This window comes from Cherax quadricarinatus, chromosome 82 (assembly GCF_038502225.1).
Source record: "Cherax quadricarinatus isolate ZL_2023a chromosome 82, ASM3850222v1, whole genome shotgun sequence".
Lineage (NCBI taxonomy): Eukaryota > Metazoa > Arthropoda > Malacostraca > Decapoda > Parastacidae > Cherax > Cherax quadricarinatus.
In genome coordinates, this window is record NC_091373.1 from 5,423,896 (window position 1) to 5,445,994 (window position 22,099).

General features: G+C 38.1%; 1 protein-coding gene across 1 annotated transcript; it reads right to left on the reverse strand.

Annotated features, from left to right (window-relative positions):
* Positions 1 to 3,211: 3,211 nt before the first annotated feature.
* LOC128702868 (uncharacterized) lies at positions 3,212 to 21,624 on the reverse strand. The gene is made up of 4 exons (XM_053797324.2): positions 21,474 to 21,624; positions 18,281 to 19,178; positions 11,462 to 11,722; positions 3,212 to 9,389 (listed from the first exon to the last, which is right to left on the reverse strand). The coding sequence occupies exons 2-4, from the start codon at positions 19,176 to 19,178 to the stop codon at positions 9,040 to 9,042; spliced, it is 1,509 nt and encodes a 502-aa protein (XP_053653299.1). The 5' UTR covers positions 21,474 to 21,624; the 3' UTR covers positions 3,212 to 9,039.
* Between the last annotated feature and the right edge of the window lie 475 nt (positions 21,625 to 22,099).

Here is a 22,099-nt window from a genome sequence, read left to right on the forward strand (position 1 = left end):
AGCCAAGCACGTAAAGAAACTAGAGAAAGTGCAAAGGTTTGCAACAAGACTAGTCCCAGAGCTAAGGGATATGTCCTACAAGGAGAGGTTAAGGGAAATCGACCTGACGACACTGGAGGACAGGAGAGATAGGGGGGACATGATAACGACATATAGAATACTGAGAGGAAGTGACAAGGTGGACAGAGACAGGATGTTCCAGAGATTGGACACAGTAACAAGGGGACACAGTTGGAAGCTGAAGACACAGATGAATCACAGGGATGTTAGGAACTATTTCTTCAGTCACAGAGTAGTCAGGAAGTGGAATAGTTTGGAAAGCGATGTAGAGGAGGCAGGATCCATACATAGCTTTAAGCAGAGGTATGATAAAGCTCATGGTGCAGGGCCCCTCATGGAAGGTTCCTTGATTTTGGTGAGGGGCTCTTGATTTAGGGAATTGAATCTGTGCTCCAGTTCCCCGAATTAAGCCTGAATGCCTTCCACATCCCCCCCTGGGCGCTGTATAATCCTACGGGTTTAGCGCTTCCCCCTTGATTATAATAATAATAATCATGGTGCAGGGAGAGTGACTCAGTAGCGACCAGTGAAGAGGTGGGGCCAGGAGCTATAAATCGACTCCTGCAACCACAACTAGGTGAGTACGCACACAGTCATAGAGTTGTCAGGAAGTGGAATAATCTGGAGAGTGAAGAGTGGAAAGATCGATACATACCTTTAAGAAGAGGTATAATAAGGCTCTTGGAGTAGGAAGTGACCTAGTAGCAACTAGTGAAGAGGCGGGGCCAAGAACTGTGACTTGACCCCTGCAACCACATATAGGTGAGTACACTAGGAATAAAATCGAGTCGGTTTTAAAGGGTGTAGGTACCAGTAGTTTCCAGATAATAGTTTGTGACTGTCTCCTCTGATTAGCTTCAAATTTTGAAAGCTGATATTTAACATTATAAACTTAAATTTCATTCTGCAGCATTCGTTTTTGTGTAAATTGAGGTAGAGGGGGCTCGGCTGAGGAATACAAGGATACCTTTCTCAGATCATGCCACAGTCGAAATATTTAAGAGTTATTACATTTTTAGGGGAATGCTAGCAGCATGACCCTTGTCGGTTTAGCACTTTATTTGATTATAATAATAGAAGAATGCTAAACCCTGAGTAATCACACCACATGGAGGAGGAGAGGCAATCAGATTCGATCAAAAAAAGGGAAGAGACACTTCCAGTTCCCTGGATCAAGAGCCTTTCACAGGCATCAAGGCACCTCCTTGGAAGGATGTGCTGTGGTAACAAAAAAAAATTGAAGTGTGCCACAAAGTGTGGACAATGTTTCATGAAAGAATGTTGAATATGGGTACGGAAGTCGGCATTAAATCCAAAATTAATCCTAGTGCCAGACCATATGACATACCTTACCTCTCTTTCATTATTAATTACCCTCTTGGGGGAGCACTAAATCCATAAGGGTCATACAGCACCTTGGGGAATGGAAGGTAATCGGATTCGATCCAAGGAAAGGAAACACAGGCCCAACTCCTTAGATCAAGAGCCCTTCACCAGTATCAAGGAACCTCCCTTGAGGGGTCCCTCTCTTGCAGATATTTTTAGTATTCAAGAGGAAGCACTAAACCTGACGGGCGTCATATAATGCCTGGGAGAGGGTACAGTAGGGTTGTGTGGCCGTTGAATTGTTCAGGGTTAGGAGAGCCAGGGAAGTCATCCTTAGAGAGACAGTTTAGTTACTGCCATATTGCGTGACTGGGCAATGGCAGGAACACGCAGGGTGTGCTTCACCACAGTTAAAGCAAATGGGGGAAAGGTTGGATGTAGGATGGATTATCTTATGATCAACTGTACCACAGACTGGGTATTCTACCAGTGATCTGCAATATTTGTCTGGGTGGCCAAAGCACCATCATTGTCTACATTGCTGAAGTGTTGGTTGGAATTCCCTTACCTTTTAAGTGCTGTCCATTACATATGCTGAGGATGAAAGGGTCTTGGCACTCAAAGGTTCATTTTCCTATAGTACTCAGATAACCTCTCCAACCTTAGGGAGGGCATGACATAAGATTCTACCCTGATGATAGAAAATTTTGAAGCTCAAGTTGTTCATGAATGTTTGAGACATATTGTGTAAATTCTTGTTGTATTATAGTACGTAGGATGAGGAAAGCTCCATAGCTTGAAATGAGGAAGGAATGTCTATTTATTGTAACTAGGACAATGTCAGTAGTGTATATGATCAAGGTTGTTGTCTTGTTCTGCATCATATATGATGACAATATGCTTCCCACTCTTGAGGACATAGAAAGATATGTTTTTGCTGACATATCTCACAAGTGCTTTGTCAATGCTATCATCTATAAGGTATTCTCGACTGTAGGTTATTATTATTATAATCAGAAAGAAGCACTAAACCACAAGGGTTATACAGTCGACTGTAGGTGTTGTCGGCTTAGAGCAAAAAAAAAAAAAAAAATCGTGTAAGTGTTCTCAAGTCTTGTAAGGGAAGAGGTTTCCATTATTATTATAATCAAGGGGGAAGTGCTAAACCTGGAGGATTATACAGCACCTGGGGGGGGATGTGGAAGGCATTCAGGCTTAATTCGGGGAACTGGAGCACAGATCCAATTCCCTAAATCAAGAGCCCCTCACCAACATCAAGGAACCTTCTTTGAGGGGTAAGTGTTTCCAGATAGTATATTTCTTAGGATATGAGCAAAACGTTAAGTCAGTTATAGTAGTATCATGATCATCAAGTATATGTTGAGGTCGAGATCATTTGGATTATGTGACCCCATGAATGATCCAAAAATACACTCAAAGGAGAAGCCAGGGTTATTATAATCATGGGGAAGTGCTAAACCCATAGGATTATACAGCACACATGGGGGAATATGGAAAGTATTCAGGCTCAATTCAGGGAACCAGAGCACAGATCCAATTCCTTACATCAAGAGCTCCTCACCAGTGTCAAGGAACCTCCCTTGAGAAGAGCAGAGGTCAGAAGTAACAAGTGGATCAGGGTGAACACTGGTACAAAATTATATTTTTTATTATTGTTGTAGTTGGGGAAGCATTAAGCCATGAGGGTCATACAGAGCCAGGAACAAGATTTTTTTTTTCTACAGAGAACCTGGTAAATGCCCACAGAAGCATGGCTTAACTTTTAAAACTAAATGAGCTAAGGCTAGAGAAACAAATTTGAGCTTGTCCATTTTTATTTTTGTTATAAACTTTGCATGTTGTAATTTTTTGACTGTTGGGCCCCAACTTTTTTTTTTACTTAAATATAAAAAAAACATTGCACAAAAATATTGCTGAAAATAATATGTAACATTCTGTCAAACAGATCCATTACATTCAGGGACAAAACTGCACATGAATAAATGAAATGATTTGTATATAAAGTTTCTTACATTTCTTTTAAAACCTTAAGCAATGCTACATTCAGTACAGTTTACATTGAGATATATAAACAGTTGAATGCCATCTTTCAACACCACTGAAACACGTATTTTATTAATGACAATGTACCTCGTTACCACTGTGTGCATCTCATTCACCATTTGCATCTTATTGTACTTAATGTCAACAAATCTGTTAAATATACACTTTTAGCAATAATATAAACAGATTCACTGCAATCACTGAAAAATCTATAAAGTAATTCTGCAAGACAATATTTTTATCAACTATACACATAATCAAAGTAAGAAATATACATTCCTATTTACTAATTTAAATTGATAAGTGTAACATCTACCACTCAGTGATACATATTCAATTATATTTGGATGCTTAGCAGCCCATCTAACACATTAACCAGGATTCACTTTATGCTAACTCAACCACAATACATACCAGAATAAAGTTTAAATATTCACTAATTAATTACAGTAGTTTGCTTTATTGTTAATGTTCTACCTCACTTGCCTATACAATTATGATCACAAAAAAGTTCTGAAATTATGAGTTATATAGTGTTGCAGTACCAGCTACTAATTTTCCTCAGTGTAACACTGTCCTGTCAGTAAACACTTCTCCATTTGTGCATATTTATTACAGCAATCTTAATTCTTTCCATTTTTTGTCTCATATAGGTTTAGGGCTGTTTTGGGACAACAGTACAATTGTAATAAATCAAACTAATGGCAAAACAGTCTTGTATGTGGTAAAACCAGGATATGGTATTAGTACTGCCTTTATTTTTAATAAGTCTGTATTAGTTTCTCCATAAGACCACACTTTCATGGATGAGGAGGAGGTTCCTGTTGAAAGAAAGCATGCCTCAGTGATATTGATAATTATTATCATTTTTACATTCATTGGGGAGCACTAAACATGTGTGCCTAAGAGAGGAATGGGAGGCATTCAGGCTTGCTCTGAAGAAGGGGAGGGCAGGTGCTCAAAGATGTGGATAAATCAGCTACTTCAGTACAGTTTTCAAATACAGTACCTGTTTCCATTTCCACTGTAATACTGAAAGATTTAATTTGATGTTTACTGTCCTTGGCTGATGCTTCATACCATCAACACTTAATAACTGTTTAAAAGGTTTGCTCTTGTTTCTTTTATACTCCCGTTTATATCACATTCAATCATATCGTATTCAATTATATTATTTTCTTGGAAAGCACTAAACCTGTTACACCCATACAGCAATCCACTAAAAGGCAGCAGAGGGGTGTTGGGTTGGGTGTTGCACTGTAGCAAATCAGTCAGTTAAGGGATGTCTCTGCATTAACTTAATCATAAAGCATGAGTAGCTATCACACACAATTTTGTACATGTATTTTTGATTCTTAAGGAAATCCAAATTGTACAATACTGTGCAATGAAAAACCCTGCAAGAGTATGAAGGTGAAAAATGCATTATTATTCAAACATCTTTAAGTAGTTTTTCTTGAAAAAGTTGCCTGAATGTATTTCTTCCCTAAATATTGAATCACAGCTAACAAAAGTTACACTACTGCATTTCCTTGATATAATTCAGACATTCGTATATATTTAATTTATAATGAATGAACACACAAAAAATACCCAATATATACTTGAGGTATAAACATTATGACAGCAGTACTGTATTAAAATCATGCCTACTCACATGTACTGCATGTACTGTAAATTACATGCACACAATACATAACATTCATTTATTAAAGGGCAGTTCGACCAACATTTTGTACCTAATGACAGCCAATATATAAGTCTAACAAAACTCAATATGTGTATTAACATTTCTGTTGTCACTATGGATATTGTCATATACCATATAGGTTACCAATACTGTAAATAAGCCTTGAATGTGTGCAGTGGAGGCTGTACAAATAAATCTGATTAAACTGCAATTAGAAGTACAAAAAAAGAAAACAGAACACTTTTATTACTTATTTCTTGTAACATTCATCTCTTTTTAATAAATGACACTGATAGTAAGGGTGAACTCAACATCTCAACCACACTTCTGGCAAGGCAGCTACTGAGTGATGGTGAATGTGTTTTCTTTGGGTTACTTTAACTTGGTGGGAAATGGCAAAGTTGTAAAAAAAAATGCATAATTTTTTTTTTTTAACCATTTTTTTTTTACTATAGCTAACATGTTGAGTTCGTTCTATCGACTTCACCTAGTATGCTCTCTTCTACTTGTCTTCCTACTCATAGGTTTGCTATTTAGCTTAAGTGTCATGAGGAGGATTTTCAACATTGATAAATGGAAAGTCAAAACAGATCATAAACTGTTCTTTCCAGACATAAATAACATGCATACTTGTAATATAGGTGGATCACTGATTTTTATTTAACTTTTTTGTTAGCTCCTGATTAGCATTTTGGGGAGTAGGTACCATACTGCCAATGTAAGAACACACACAAAGTTGAAAATGAACTTATACTGTTGTAAGAACACATATATCTAAAAAAAAAAAAAAAAAAAAAGTTGCATTTTCACTTATCATTCATCTGTGTACAGTATGTTGAAAACCCTACTGATGAAAGTTAAGCAACTACACATATGAGTTGAACAAGCTGGCCTTGTTAAAAGTACATGAATACATTTCTCACATTATCCATCTGACACCCTGGTAACCCCCAAACCTTAATCTACCTCAGTTAGCATTTCCTCAGGTAAGAAAGGCACCAAAGATTAAAAAGATTTTACAGTTTTATGATAAACGAGATTATGTAAAATGAAACGACTGTATATAAATGAATAATGACTGTAAAGCTGATAAACTATCAAGAGGCAAATTCCTGTATGTATGGATCTTACAAAAAAAAAAAAAAAAGTGAAAATGCTACACTCTACATGAAACGCCAATTGGGCGGAGTTATAAATAAATCTTTACTACAATACTCAGTGCCTACTGCTAGAGGTACATGTGACTAGGGATTGTAACATCATGTGGCAAATCTTAGTGTTATTTGATTATATTTCATGAGCAAATTCTCATTCTCAATGAAGTGCTATACTCTATAAATATAAGGTTTCATCAAATATCTATGCTTGAACTACTGTACATGAATTTCAAAAATATATTTCCATCTATACCTACAGCCAAGTATAATGCAACTGTCTACTACTAATAAATTTTTAATTTAAAGTCCAATTTTTTTTTTTTTTCAATAATGACTTTGGTCAAAATTTTAATTCAAAATCTACTTTACTGCAGCGTGTTACACCTTTTAGAAGAAAATGTTTCTTGAACAGTTGCTCTTCATACAGTATAAGAATAATTTTTACATATAATTATACACCTTTAAATTTTATTACAAAGCATTCTCATCCTTGCTTATTTTTAGATGCTAATCAGCTTGAAACAAAATTGTCAATACCTTTTTGACCATAATGCCATTTTAATTAATGATGTCACCATAGTTGCAAAAACTATATAGTTTTGTTATATTTTGTCAGCAATCCTAAAGTAGTTTTATTGTACTAACCTTAATTGTTTACATTAGATAAAAGGTAGCAACTTCATTTATTTGATAACAATTGCAATGTAAATTGATTAACAAATGTTTCAAAGGCTGATGGTGGGTTCTCAAAAGAATATACCGAGCTGCTTTCAAAACTCTATTACTGTTATGGTAAATCATCAATTTTCCAGTACCCTCAGGTTACGGTAAGGGTGTGCTGGATACTCAGTCACACTGAAAAAATATATTTTTAATAGTCCTTATTTGCTGCATAGCATTATCTATTTAGGTCCCCTCAAGGGAGGTGCCACTGAGGGGGGCTTGATTCATTAAATGTGCCTATCCTCTCCTTTCTTGGATCAAACCTGAATGCCTCACATTTCCCATTCACTGTATGACCCCATGGGTTTAGTGCCTTTCCCTAAATATTATCAACTTAGATGCTGTATCGAATAAGACTATAAGATAGCGCTGAACACTGAATAAATGATTGCGAGATAGTTGATAATCTACTATATTACTTTCAGGGGAAAGTGCTAAATCTGAAAGGGGGTCATACAGCACCTGGAAGGTTATCATGTTTGATCCAAAAAAGGAAAGGGTAGCTCAAATTTCTAGGGATGACTAATCCTTCATTTAAGTTAAGGCTCAAAACTTCAATAGTCATACCAGCCTTTCTCCCAAGTTCTGGAATGGCATTTTGAAATTCAATTTTCAACAAAACTAGTGATAGAGATGCTGCCTTAAATATAAGGAAAGTAGTATGATGTGTAAGCAACATAATTATTTGCATTATTAATGGGAAGAATTTTAGTTAAGTGCTGACAGATCTGTTTCATAAAGAGAGATTCTGTTTAGGTCCCAATTCTTGATTGTGGTAATGATAAAACTTGTATAGTATTTTTTTTTTGGACCAGTAACATAATATTGCAGAATGCATCTACATCAACAAAAATATACTTGATTCCTCAAAAAATAAACATAATAATGGAAATAAATGATATGTATAAAAAAGAAAATACTTGTGACATAACAGAGAACACATTTGAACTTTATTCAAATTAAAAATTTTTGCCACCAAGAAAAGTTACTGTGAAAACAATACTTGTTATGGTAAAAACGTGTCCTGGAGCAATGTACAATTATCACACAGTGTGGCAGTCAGCTATTAAGAGCTGAATAAACCCAATATGGCACTTGTTAATATTTGTATGAGAGTCACTTCTCCCAAGTTACTGGAAAATTATATACATTTCATACAGTGTGATACAATATTCAGATGTGAACATGGAACAGACAGAAAACTTCTGTTCAGAGAAGTAATACTCAGAATATGACTTTTGAGCAGTAAAAAACACTTAAACTTGAGCCATGGTGTATTCTTATTTACAATTCTACAGCGTAAGACTTAGAGTAGACAAGTTTAAACTCATACACACACACAACAACATTCATATAACTATCAAGCCACATTGATACACAAATATATTGTCTATGTACATGTCTCATATAAATACATTATACATATCTCCAGTATGCATCAACATGGGGCCAATCACACTACAATATTCATGTGCCATAGCACTGTTTGGGAGTTAGAAAGCTATTTTTTAATTCCCTATCACTTCTTGAACATCTAAGGCATGTTATACCCACTCACGGGATGATTCTAAAACAAATCTGACTCAATACATAGTATTGCTTATATACTGAAATTAGACTATTTATAGTCTGGTGTAATTTTCTCCACCAAGTCATGGGTACATTCTGAGCAAAAATCTGTGAGCACAAGATGAAGCTATTATATAAGCTGCCACAATGAGCTACTTAGTACTAAGTAGGTAAGCCTCTTAAATGGATGAGCTGGTATGAAAAAAAAAAAAATGGATGCAACATAACTCTACTGCTCATGAGATGAGCACTTACATGTTTAAACTGCCACAAATCTGCAGCATTCTCTATAATAGACAATTTTTTAGTGACTGAAAGTTGCCTCAAGCACTTGTCATTTTTGTAGAACCGGTGTCACAACACTGAGTAACTCTCTTTAAATCTGATAAAGAGCAAAGCTACTTTGTAAAAAAAAAAAAAAAAATTGTCTTCAGATGGTTTATTAGAATGCTATGTAGGTGTAACTGAAGCAAAATCACTTACGACACCTCCACTGCTACCTGACAAAGTGCATGCAGCTGCTATTAGTGTTCCACGCATGCGTCCCCTCGTGGAACCCAGTCCTCTAATAGGAAATATGGGGCTAGCCGAGGCTGATGCAGGTCCCAAACGATAGGTACGAACTGGCACTGGGCTTGGGCAAGCAGATACTGATCCTCTCAAAAAAGTTCTGGGACCAGTTGTGAAGGTACTGATAGATGGAGGATGTTGTACTGCTGGTTGACTATCTTGTTGCTGCCAGCTTTCAATGTAGAGGTTTGTATCTACAGATGATGATGGACCCAATACTCTGCGCTGTTCTGAAAAATAAATCAAATAATTAGAATATTTTTTTCATAATATATATATATAAATCTATAGGGGAAGGAAAGAGGGATAGGAGTCGTCCTCGAAAGGGTTGGAAAGAGGGGGTAAAGGAGGTTTTGTGGGCGAGGGGCTTGGACTTCCAGCAAGCGTGCATGAGCGTGTTAGATAGGAGTGAATGGAGACGAATGATACTTGGGACCTGACGATCTGTTGGAGTGTGAGCAGGGTAATATTTAGTGAAGGGATTCAGGGAAACCGGTTATTTTCATATAGTCGGACTTGAGTCCTGGAAATGGGAAGTACAATGCCTGCATTTTAGAGGAGGGGTTTGGGATATTGGCAGTTTGGAGGGATATGTTGTGTATCTTTATACGTATATGCTTCTAAGCTGTTGTATTCTGAGCACCTCTGCAAAAGCAGTGATAATGTGTGTGTGGTGAAAGCGTTGAATGATGATGAAAGTATTTTCTTTTTGGGGATTTCCTTTCTTTTTTTGGGTCACCCTGCCTCGGTGGGATACGACCGACTTGTTGAAAAAAAAAAAAATTATATATATATATATATATATATATATATATATATATATATATATATATATATTAATCATGGGAAGTGCTAAGCCCATAGAGAAATGGTGGGTAATCAGCTTTGATTCAAGAAAAATGTTAACTCCAATTCCCTGAATTGAGAAAAAAAAAAAAAAAAAAAACTTTGCAAACATCAAGGCCCTTGTTACAGCCCTTGAAGGGCTGTAACATTATAGAATCACAATTCCTGAGCAAACCCACAAACATAATAAACATAAGCCAGTGATAAAAGAAAGAGCATTGCAAATAACCACAAGCTATCCCAATGTAAGAAAAAAAATACACAGGGATAAAGAAGGTGAAAGTTCAATTGATATGACCCCTCAAGGGAGGTTCCTTGACACTGGTGAGGGGCTCTTGATCTAGGGAATTGGATCTGTGCTCCGGTTCCCTGAATCGAGCCTGAATATCTTCCATCCCCCCCACATGTGCTGTATAATCCTACGGGTTTAGCGCTTCCCTGCGATAATAATAATAATCAACTGATATGATCCCTAAGTAAATGGAAGCAGGTATATGTAAGCATACCCTTTAAGGGGACAATTTGATGTCAGGATTGAGGTTACCTTCCCTTCCTTGAATTCAGTCTGATCACCCTTCATTCTGCACATGTTATGTGATTTTTCACAGGTTTAACATTTCCCTATGAATGTACTATCAGCAATGATAATAAAATAATATGTGAGTATCTTAGATCAGAGTGTGAGCAGAGTAATGTTAATGAAGGGATTCAGGAAAATTGGTTAGTCATCTTCAGTATCAGAAGTTAAAAATATGTATAGTGCCAGCATTTTGAGTCGTGTATGTGGTTCAGAGGCTCAACAATGGATTGGACATTTGTGTGCTTCTGTAAAAGGAGAAAAAGCATCAGTGATGGTGAATGTGCTTTCTTCTTTGGATCACCATGTGTTGATGATCCTTATTACATTAAATTCGCAAAGTACAGGCGACTCTCGGTTAATAACCTAGATAGGGACCAAACAAGCAGTTCATCAAGCAAAAAATATGTTAAGTGAATTGCATTTTTCCAGAGAAACCAATGTTATAACCCAAGATGTGTTCTGGAACATTAATATTCTGAATTTAATTCCTGTTCATTTTTAAGAGGATATGGGATGATGAAATTTATAATTACACATTGTACACATGAGACAAGATTGGCTTTCCTCTCTCCCATTCCCTACTTCAATCTCTCCCATACCTTCTCCTTACTCTCCCATTCCCCACTCCTCAGTATCCACTATGCTGTATATCAATGAAATATTATAACTTACCTGCTAAAATTTTAGCAGTCACCAACAAAACTTAAATATATTTTGAAAAAATAAAAATAACCATCTTATTTAAATACCCTTTGCTTTATAGCCCTTGTGGTTTAGCACTTCTTTTTTATTATAATAATAATAATTAAATACCCTTTCTCTCAAAGTGCTGGTAAAATGCCTCAATAAATTTCCTAATGTTCCAACAATTCATACCTAATAATCTATCCATTGTGAATGGTATAGGTGGGTAAACATGACCAGATGTGTGTTCAGAGTCTAGCACAATCACTCCACTAGCTGTAGTAGTGAAGGAGAGGGGGACAGACATGGCGGACGGTCTCACGTAAGTAACTCCAGCTCTATTAGTGGCTACATTTGGTCTATTTGTAGAGGCAGCAGGAAGAGATGGCAAAAGATGTTCCATCACTGTCAACTCACCACTATTTTCTTCAGGGACTGTGTCACACTCTCTTTCTGTAATGAATAATAAATTTTATTGTATATAGTAAGCACTTACCAAGTAATATACAGTACAGGCAGTATTCTAGTGGTGCTGTCTGCACAATCTAAAATTCAATATAACTATAGTACAGAAATTGCTCAATTCTTTGACTCATGGGGAATAGGGAGAGAGTAACTTAAGTATAAAACAAGTTTTGTCTGAATTTTAGTTTGTATTGTTATTATTACTTTATTACTGCAGCTAGTTCAACAGAACAAGTTTCTGTAAGTACAGGAGGGCCTCACTTAAACAGCAGGTTAGGTTCCAGGCTACCACTGTAAAGCAAAAATTGCTGCAAAGTTAATCATAGCCTTTTTTCACTTTCAAATGCATATAAAAGCCTGCATCCACTTGAAGACTTCTTTCTACACTTGTCCTAGGAGTGTTTCTGATATCTTCTGGTAAGATGTTGAATAGCCAAAATACACCAAAAGGTTCATTTTTTTTCCTAGGAGGAACTAGGGTTCACTAATCCTATAATTTGATGACCTAAAAGAGCAGATCACAAGAAGCTTCAACAGGCTTTCTCTTTTGGGTATACACGTATTTGTGTAGTACATAGTAACACCCCAATGGAGGTGCCCTGATGCCAGTGAGAAGCTCTTGATCCAAGGGACTGGACTTATATTCCCCCTTTTTTAATGGAATCTGAATACCTCCCAATACAATAAAATAAGAATCTTTCCTCCGTAAGCCAGGCGTGTTGTAAAAGTCAACTAAAATGCCAGGAACAATGAGCTAGTAACCCCTTTTCCTGTAAAGATTACTAAAAAGAATAAGAAGAAAATTGTCAAAGTGGGAAGTCTGAATGTGCGTGGATGTTGTGCAAATGATAATAAAGAGATGATTGTGGATGTTATAAATGAGAAGAAGCTGGATGTCCTGGCTTTAAGTGAAACAAAGCTGAAGGGGGTGGGAGAGTTTAAATGGAGAGGAATAAATGGGATTAGGTCAGGGGTTTCAAACAGAGTTAGAGCTAAAGAAGGAGTAGCAATAATGTTGAAGGATAAGCTATGGCAGGAAAAGAGGGACTACAAATGTATTAATTCAAGGATTATGTGGAGTAAACCCCTCAAGGAAGGTTCCTTGATGTTGGTGAGGGGCTCTTGATTTAGGGAATTGGATCTGTGCTCCAGTTCCCCAAATTAACCCTGAATGCCTTCCACATCCCCCCCCCCCAGGCGCTGTATAATCCTCCGGGTTTAGCGCTTCCCCTTGATTATAATAATAATATGTGGAGTAAAATAAAGATTGGATGTGAAAAGTGGGTTATAGTAAGCGTGTATGCACCTGGAGAAGAGAGAAGTGTAGAGGAGAGAGAGAGATTTTGGGAAATGTTGAGTGAATGCGTGGGGAGTTTTGAATCAAATGTGAGAGTAATGGTGGTTGGGGATTTCAATGCTAAAGTGGGTAAAAATGTTGTGGAAGGAGTAGTAGGTAAATTTCGGGTGGCAGGGGTAAATGTAAATGGGGAGCCTTTAATTGAGCTATGTGTAGAAAGAGATTTGGTAATAAGTAATACATATTTTATGAAAAAGAGGATAAATAAATGTACAAGGTATGATGTAGCATGTAATGAAAGTAGTTTGTTAGATTATGTATTGGTGGATAAAAGGTTGATGGGTAGGCTCCAGGATGTACATGTTTATAGAGGGGCAACTGATATATCGGATCATTATTTAGTTACAGCTACAGTTAGAGTAAGAGGTAGATGGGAAAAGAGGAAGGTGGCAACAACAAGTAAGAGGGAGGTGAAAGTGTATAAACTAAGGGAGGAGGAAGTTCGGGTGAGATATAAGCGACTATTGGCAGAAAGGTGGGCTAGTGCAAAGATGAGTAGTGGGGGGGTTGAAGAGGGTTGGAATAGTTTTAAAAATGCAGTATTAGAATGTGGGGCAGAAGCTTGTGGTTATAGGAGGGTGGGGGCAGGAGGAAAGAGGAGTGATTGGTGGAATGATAAAGTAAGGGGTGTGATAAAAGAGATAAAGGTAGCTTATGAGAGGTTTTTACAAAGCAGAAGTGTTATAAGAAGAGCAGAGTATATGGAGAGTAAAAGAAAGGTAAAGAGAGTGGTGAGAGAGTGCAAAAGGAGAGCAGATGATAGAGTGGGAGAGGCACTGTCAAGAAATTTAATGAAAATAAGAAAAAATTTTGGAGTGAGTTAAACAAGTTAAGAAAGCCTAGGGAAAGTATGGATTTGTCAGTTAAAAACAGAGCAGGGAGTTAGTAGATGGGGAGAGGGAGGTATTAGGTAGATGGAGAGAATATTTTGAGGAACTTTTAAATGTTGAGGAAGAAAGGGAGGCGGTAATTTCATGCACTGGCCAGGGAGGTATACCATCTTTTAGGAGTGAAGAAGAGCAGAATGTAAGTGTGGGGGAGGTACATGAGGCATTACGTAGAATGAAAGGGGGTAAAGCAGCTGGAACTGATGGGATCATGACAGAAATGTTAAAAGCAGGGGGGGATATAGTGTTGGAGTGGTTGGTACTTTTGTTCAATAAATGTATGAAAGAGGGGAAGATACCTAGGGATTGGCAGAGAGCATGTATAGTCCCTTTATATAAAGGGAAAGGGGACAAAAGAGATAGTAAACTTATTCCTCTATAATTTTTACAGAGTATACCAGGAAAAGTATACGGTAGGGTTATAACTGAAAGAATTAGAGGTAAGACAGAATGTAGGATTGCGGATGAGCAGGGAGGTTTCAGAGTGGGTAGGGGATGTGTAGATCAAGTGTTTACATTGAAGCATATATGTGAACAGTATTTAGATAAAGGTAGGGAAGTTTTTATTGCATTTATGGATTTAGAAAAGGCATATGATAGAGTAGATAGAGGAGCAATGTGGCAGATGTTGCAAGTATATGAAATAGGTGGTAAGTTACTAAATGCTGTAAAGAGTTTTTATGAGGATAGTGAGGCTCAGGTTAGGGTGTGTAGAAGAGAGGGAGACTACTTCCCGGTAAAAGTAGGTCTTAGACAGGGATGTGTAATGTCACCATGGTTGTTTAATATATTTATAGATGGGGTTGTAAAAGAAGTAAATGCTAGGGTGTTCGGGAGAGGGGTGGGATTAAATTATGGGGAATCAAATTCAAAATGGGAATTGACACAGTTACTTTTTGCTGATGATACTGTGCTTATGGGAGATTCTAAAGAAAAATTGCAAAGGTTAGTGGATGAGTTTGGGAATGTGTGTAAAGGTAGAAAGTTGAAAGTGAACATAGAAAAGAGTAAGGTGATGAGGGTATCAAATGATTTAGATAAAGAAAAATTGGATATCAGATTGGGGAGGAGGAATATGGAAGAAGTGAATGTTTTCAGATACTTGGGGGTTGACGTGTCGGCGGATGGATTTATGAAGGATGAGGTTAATCATAGAATTGATGAAGGAAAAAAAGTGAGTGGTGCGTTGAGGTATATGTGGAGTCAAAAAACGTTATTATGGAGGCAAAGAAGGGAATGTATGAAAGTATAGTAGTACCAACACTCTTATATGGATGTGAAGCTTGGGTGGTAAATGCAACAGTGAGGAGACGGTTGGAGGCAGTGGAGATGTCCTGTCTAAGGGCAATGTGTGGTGTAAATATTATGCAGAAAATTCGGAGTGTGGAAATTAGGAAAAGGTGTGGAGTTAATAAAAGTATTAGAGGGCAGAAGAGGGGTTGTTGAGGTGATTTGGTCATTTAGAGAGAATGGATCAAAGTAGAATGACATGGAAAGCATATAAATCTATAGGGGAAGGAAGGAGGGGTAGGGGTCGTCCTCGAAAGGGTTGGAGAGAGGGGGTAAAGGAGGTTTTGTGGGCAAGGGGCTTGGACTTCCAGCAAGCGTGCGTGAGCGTGTTAGATAGGAGTGAATGGAGACGAATGGTACTTGGGACCTGACGATCTGTTGGAGTAATATTTAGTGAAGGGATTCAGGGAAACCGGTTATTTTCATATAGTCGGACTTGAGTCCTGGAAATGGGAAGTACAATGCCTGCACTTTAAAGGAGGGGTTTGGGATATTGGCAGTTTGGAGGGATATGTTGTGTATCTTTATACGTATATGCTTCTAAACTGTTGTATTTTGAACATCTCTGCAAAAACAGTGATAATTTGTGAGTGTGATGAAAGTGTTGAATGATGATGAAAGTATTTTCTTTTTGGGGATTTTCTTTCTTTTTTGGGTCACCCTGCCTCGGTGGGAGATGTCCGACTTGTTGAGAAAAAAAAAAAAAATACTATACAATAAAAAAAAAAATCCAATGAACAAAAAACACATTAATTCCACTGATTCATTAACATGCAACAACCCTAATCGTCATTCACAGTATGGGCACTGTAATTCCCACCTCCAGTACTCTGGTCTTGCTAACAAGTTTTCCTGAATTGTTTTTATAATTATCTTGTTCACAATAAAACAGCAGAGTCAAATCCTAAAAAAGAAAAAAAATGTGTACCACACATGCCTGCTGGATGCTTAAGCACATTTGTCTGAACTTTTTGGACCCCAATGGAAATAAGTCACTTTGACTTTTTTTTGTTTTATCCTAGGTAATTTACACTATGTGTGATAATTACACTAATGTGTACCTGTATGTAAATATAACTTTGATGAATTCGAAGGGTTTTTATACTCCTGAAGCCCAGCAATGGGACAGGCTTGTCTGGTGTTTGCTTGGTCAACCAGGCTGCTGCTGCTGGTGGCCTGCTGCCCCACTCGGTGGGCCTGGTGGCCTGGTGGCTAAAGCTCCCGCTTCACACACGGAGGGCCCGGGTTCGATTCCCGGCGGGTGGAAACATTTCGACACGTTTCCTTACACCTGTTGTCCTGTTCACCTAGCAGCAAATAGGTACCTGGGTGTTAGTCGACTGGTGTGGGTCGCATCCTGGGGGACAAGATTAAGGACCCCAGTGGAAATAAGTTAGACAGTCCTCGATGACGCACTGACTTTCTTGGGTTATCCTGGGTGGCTAACCCTCTGGGGATTAAAAATCCGAACGAAATCTTATCTTATCTTATCTTATCTTACCTATACCTAAATAAACTTACTTAAGTCCTCCTTACCTTCCTGGGATATCCTCTACACTTCTTGCATCCACCAAAGATTTAAACACCCTTCTGATAAACATCTTTTGCCATACTTTCTAAATAACCAACACTAGTTTCTGTACAAGGGAACTGCTGATGGGAAAGCAGGCCATTATTACCTGGAGTTTACCTGGAGAGAGTTCCAGGGGTCAATGTCCCCGCGGCCCGGTCTGTGACCAGGCCTCCTGGTGGATCAGAGCCTGATCAACCAGGCTGTTACTGCTGGCTGCACGCAAACCAACGTACGAGCCACAGCCCGGCTGGTCAGGAACCGACTTTAGGTGCTTGTCCAGTGCCAGCTTGAAGACTGCCAGGGGTCTGTTGGTAATCCCCCTTATGTATGCTGGGAGGCAGTTGAACAGTCTCGGGCCCCTGACACTTACTGTATGGTCTCTTAACGTGCTAGTGACACCCTGCTTTTCATTGGGGGGATGTTGCATCGTCTGCCAAATCTTTTGCTTTCATAGTGAGTGATTTTCGTGTGCAAGTTCGGTACTAGTCCCTCTAGGATTTTCCAGGTGTATATAATCATGTATCTCCCGCCTGCGTTCCAGGGAATACAGGTTTAGGAACCTCAAGCGCTCCCAGTAATTGAGGTGTTTTATCTCCGTTATGCGCGCTGTGAAGGTTCTCTGTACATTTTCTAGGTCAGCAATTTCACCTGCCTTGAAAGGTGCTGTTAGTGTGCAGCAATATTCCAGCCTAGATAGAACAAGTGACCTGAAGAGTGTCATCATGGGCTTGGCCTCCCTAGTTTTGAAGGTTCTCATTATCCATCCTGTCATTTTTCTAGCAGATGCGATTGATACAATGTTATGGTCCTTGAAGGTGAGATCCTCCGACATGATCACTCCCAGGTCTTTGACGTTGGTGTTTCGCTCTATTTTGTGGCCAGAATTTGTTTTGTACTCTGATGAAGATTTAATTTCCTCGTGTTTACCATATCTGAGTAATTGAAATTTCTCATCGCTGAACTTCATATTGTTTTCCGCAGCCCACTGAAAGATTTGGTTGATGTCCGCCTGGAGCCTTGCAGTGTCTGCAATGGAAGACACTGTCATGCAGATTCAGGTGTCATCTGCAAAGGAAGACACGGTGCTGTGGCTGACATCCTTGTCTATGTCAGATATGAGGATGAGGAACAAGATGGGAGCGAGTACTGTGCCTTGTGGAACAGAGCTTTTCACCGTAGCTGCCTCGGACTTTACTCTGTTGACTACTCTCTGTGTTCTGTTAGTGAGGAAATTATAGATCCATCGACCGACTTTTCCTGTTATTCCTTTAGCACGCATTTTGTGCGCTATTACGCCATGGTCACACTTAGTTGAGTAAACTTTAATTCTCTAAATATCAAAGAAATACAATATCCTGTTCAATGAAATTGATTAAAATTAAAACAGATTTAATTTGTCTACATATTATACAGTATATGGAAGTAACAAGTATACTTACTTAATTTTCGCCTGTTGATGACATTTCTTAGATGACTGAATACAATAATGGTGAGTGCAATGACACATATGCTAATGACAATGACAATGGCAAGGAAAAAAGTTGTTTGCCAGTCTGCAGTGTGTGGCTCATGCGAGTCTCTAGTTTCGTCCTTATCACTATTAGCACCATGACTCGCATCCTCTTCAACTGACACTTTTCCATTACCACTACTTTCTCTGGTTACATTAACTGACTCACTGATACTCCTGTTCTCATTCACTGATTCACTAGCACCACTTTTCTGACTAACATAAACACCACTCATCACTGATTCATCTCTGTCCACTATAAGAGATTTATTTTGTGCTCTAAAGCCTGTACGTTCTCCACTATGTCTATGGCGATGATGGTGTCTTGACTCTACGTTTCTAGTCTTTTCCGAATCATTTTCATTGTGTAGTTTTCTGTGGTTCTTTTTATTATGAATACTTTTATGGAATGGTGCCTTATTTGCACCTGACTTCCCTTGCTGATGACCAGAGACTTTTCTGTGGTTCTTTGACTGCTTGTTTTTATCACTGGAAAATTCTGAAGTTTGTTTCCCATGTCCATTGTCTTCTTCTGTTTGGTTTTGTATGGCGGTGGGTGTAGAGAGGGTGATGGGGGCTTGGGGTTGAGTGAGCCGTGACCAGGTGGGAAGGAACTGAGCAGCGGGTGCACACACAGCATCCCGGTACACATAACATGGAACCACCACTACCAGGGAACCATTGCAACGTGTACATGGTACACAATGACCCTGTTCACTGTTGTAAAACTCCTGGCCCTGCTGACAGGACAGTCCTCCATGTACCATGTACACTGTCCAAGCAGCATACACTGTCCACACCAGCAACCACCACCCTCTTCCTACCATCTGTAAAATATATTTGAAATTAGATTTAATCTTAGTGAAAAAAAATATATACTGTATTTCATAAATCTTCAGTCATCTATAAAATTCTGAGTATTATGATTTCAAATAAATAAAGATTTGTTGAATGAAGATAATTTTGCATTTTTATACTGTACTGAAGATCAAGAAAGTTATGTACTACATTGCATAGTAACTGAAGACATCTCACTGTAGATATGGACACAGTATTATGTAAACTGAAGTCAAAGCTGTGAAATACTGTATACTCCCAAGTATTTATTCATTGAATGTCCTAGATTTGGGAATTATAATTTTTTTTATAAACACTACAGTATATAATTGCATTGACTATATGCAACCTGTAATTATTCAATTTAAATACAATTATTCTCAAATGAACAGAAATTGTCTCCATTTACAGTATGACTTAACACATAAATAAAGAAGGAACAAATTAACAAACATCTACAATGCACTGCTGAAAGCTTTAAATAATAATGTATCTCAGTGGCAGGTCCAGGGTTCAATCAAGGGGAGAGCAAGACATACTGCTAAGTCCCTGTTCACCTAGCAATAAATAGATACTGTACCTGGAAATGAGTAGTGTGTTGTGAATCACAGCCTGGAAAAGGCTCTGACCCCCAATGGAAATAAGCCAAACTGCTTAACTTTCTAGGGTTATCCCAGATTATAATCCCTATAAAGTCATTTTCTACTCAATGGCAGCAATCTCATCAACATTACCAAGTTGTTGATCACTCAGGGGTAGTCTCTGATATTTTCCTACTGGTGACCCCTTAAGGAATGTTCTTTGAAGCCAGTGAGGGGCTTTTGCTCCAAGGAAACAGATATGTGCTTCCCTTCCTTGTATCTAACCTGAATGCCTCTCATTCCCCAAAGATGCGGTATGACCCTTCTGGGTTTAGCACCCCCACCCATGAATAATAATAAAAATTCCTACTGGTGGAAAGTTCTTCCACATATAAATTTAGCAATATTATCAGCAACCATTAACCTCAAATGGCCTAACTTAAACCTAAATTACATTGTTGGATAATGTGTGGTTATATATCAACATGTCACAAAAAACTGCCACCTAGATAACTCATTGAAGTGATTTGAAATGTCAGTAACCAAAGGATGCCCTCCTACTGACATTTCCCACTGAAGGCCATTACTTACAGTATATTATAAATAACAAAACATACAAACGAAAATTATTCACCTGTATAACAAAATAGTTCTAGTTAAAATTGAAAGTGTTATTAGAAGCTTTATATTATTTATGAATGCTAAAATGAAATGTAGAAGCAAATTGTTTTATTATATTTTTTCAGATGTTTAAACAATTGATTGGCATTTATTCAGGCTAAATTCATTCTACAAATGTTTATATTACACAGTACTGTATATACATTATATAATGGTTGTGCAACGTACACATACTAGGCATGCAATTTTGACAACTTATGATTTAACTTGGGATAATCCAATAGCCAACAGGATGACATATTTCTACTGTTTTTTTAAATAAGCTGCTTGTTACCTTGTAATATTAAACTGAAGTTTGATATATATACCAAGCAACAACCTGAAAAATTAACCAGATATGCAAGTTAAAATTCTTGGAGATAGTCTAAAAATTTTGTGATTATTGGGATTATGAAAATCAATATATTTACTCAATTTTTACAGCATAGTCATAATGCATTGGTGCAAAGGACCCCAATGGAAATAAGTCAAGGACCCCAATGGAAATAAGTCAAGGACTCCAATGGAAATAAGTCAAGGACTCAAATGGAAATAAGTCAAGGACTCAAATGGAAATAAGTCAAGGACTCAAATGGAAATAAGTCAAGGACCCAGTGGAAATAAGTCACTTTGACTTTTTTGGATTATCCTAGGTAATTTACACTATGTATGATAATTGTACTTATGTGTACCTGTAACTATACAAACTTACATACTTATTTACTTACTTACAAGCCAAAAATTAGTATGCATTTCACATTTGTGCGAGAGTGACAGTACCATGTCTGACGCCCTTCCCTCACCCTTCCACTGCCTGATGTTCCTACACCTGACTAATTTATCCATTACATTGTCCAGCTGAACACATCAGCACGTACATTTCACGTGTCTGAATTATGCATTTCTTCATGTCTAAACCACCTGTTACCTGGGTCAGACCTGCACCTGGCGAGCATAACCACTCCTATTGTCATTCTTAATTCTCCACAAACCTCCCTTTTATTACTCAAGATAAAATTTTAGCATTGCACTTAAATCCCTTACCTTCGTCCTGATACTTAGTATTGTCCAATTTTAAGCCATCTTATCGGTAAATTCATCTTGTCAAATAGGCATTCACAACACACAAACATAAGACATCTTGTATAATTACATTGAGACTCGTTGTAAGCTCCATGCCCCATACCCAGCCCTAGCCACCCACTGACTGGCTAGCCTGGGAGCCTCACTATAATTTCATTCATTAGGTGTACAAGTAGTGACGTCACAGCTGAGGCGACCAATGACAGGGCTGTCTCGTACTACCTCCTCAGGATATGTACTACCTCGTCAGGATAAGTAGAGAGTACTACCTTGTCAGGACAAGCACTACTTCGTCAGGATAAGTACCACCTCGTCAGGATAAGTACTACCTCGTCAGGATAAGTACTTCCTCAGGATGAGAGTACTGCCTTGTTAGGGCAAGTACTACCTCTTCAGGACAAGTACTACCTCGCCAGGATAAATATTACCTCATCAGGATAAGTAGAGAGTAGCACCTCGTCAGGACAAGTACTACCTCGTCAGGATAAGTACTACCTCGTCAGGATAAGTACTACCTCCTCAGGGTAAACACTACCTCGTTACAACAAGTACTACCCCTACCAGGATAAGTGCACATAGGTACAGAA

Excerpts from the sequence above, each read along its gene's own strand:
- LOC128702868 (XM_053797324.2), bottom strand. The coding sequence starts at position 19,178 with ATGGTAGGAAGAGGGTGGTGGTTGCTGGTGTGGACAGTGTATGCTGCT. Across the intron at positions 11,723-18,280 it reads CATCAACAGGCGAAAATTAA|AAAGAGAGTGTGACACAGTC; the intron begins GTAAGTATACTT and ends TATTCATTACAG. Across the intron at positions 9,390-11,461 it reads CACAATGGATAGATTATTAG|AACAGCGCAGAGTATTGGGT; the intron begins GTATGAATTGTT and ends TTTATTTTTCAG.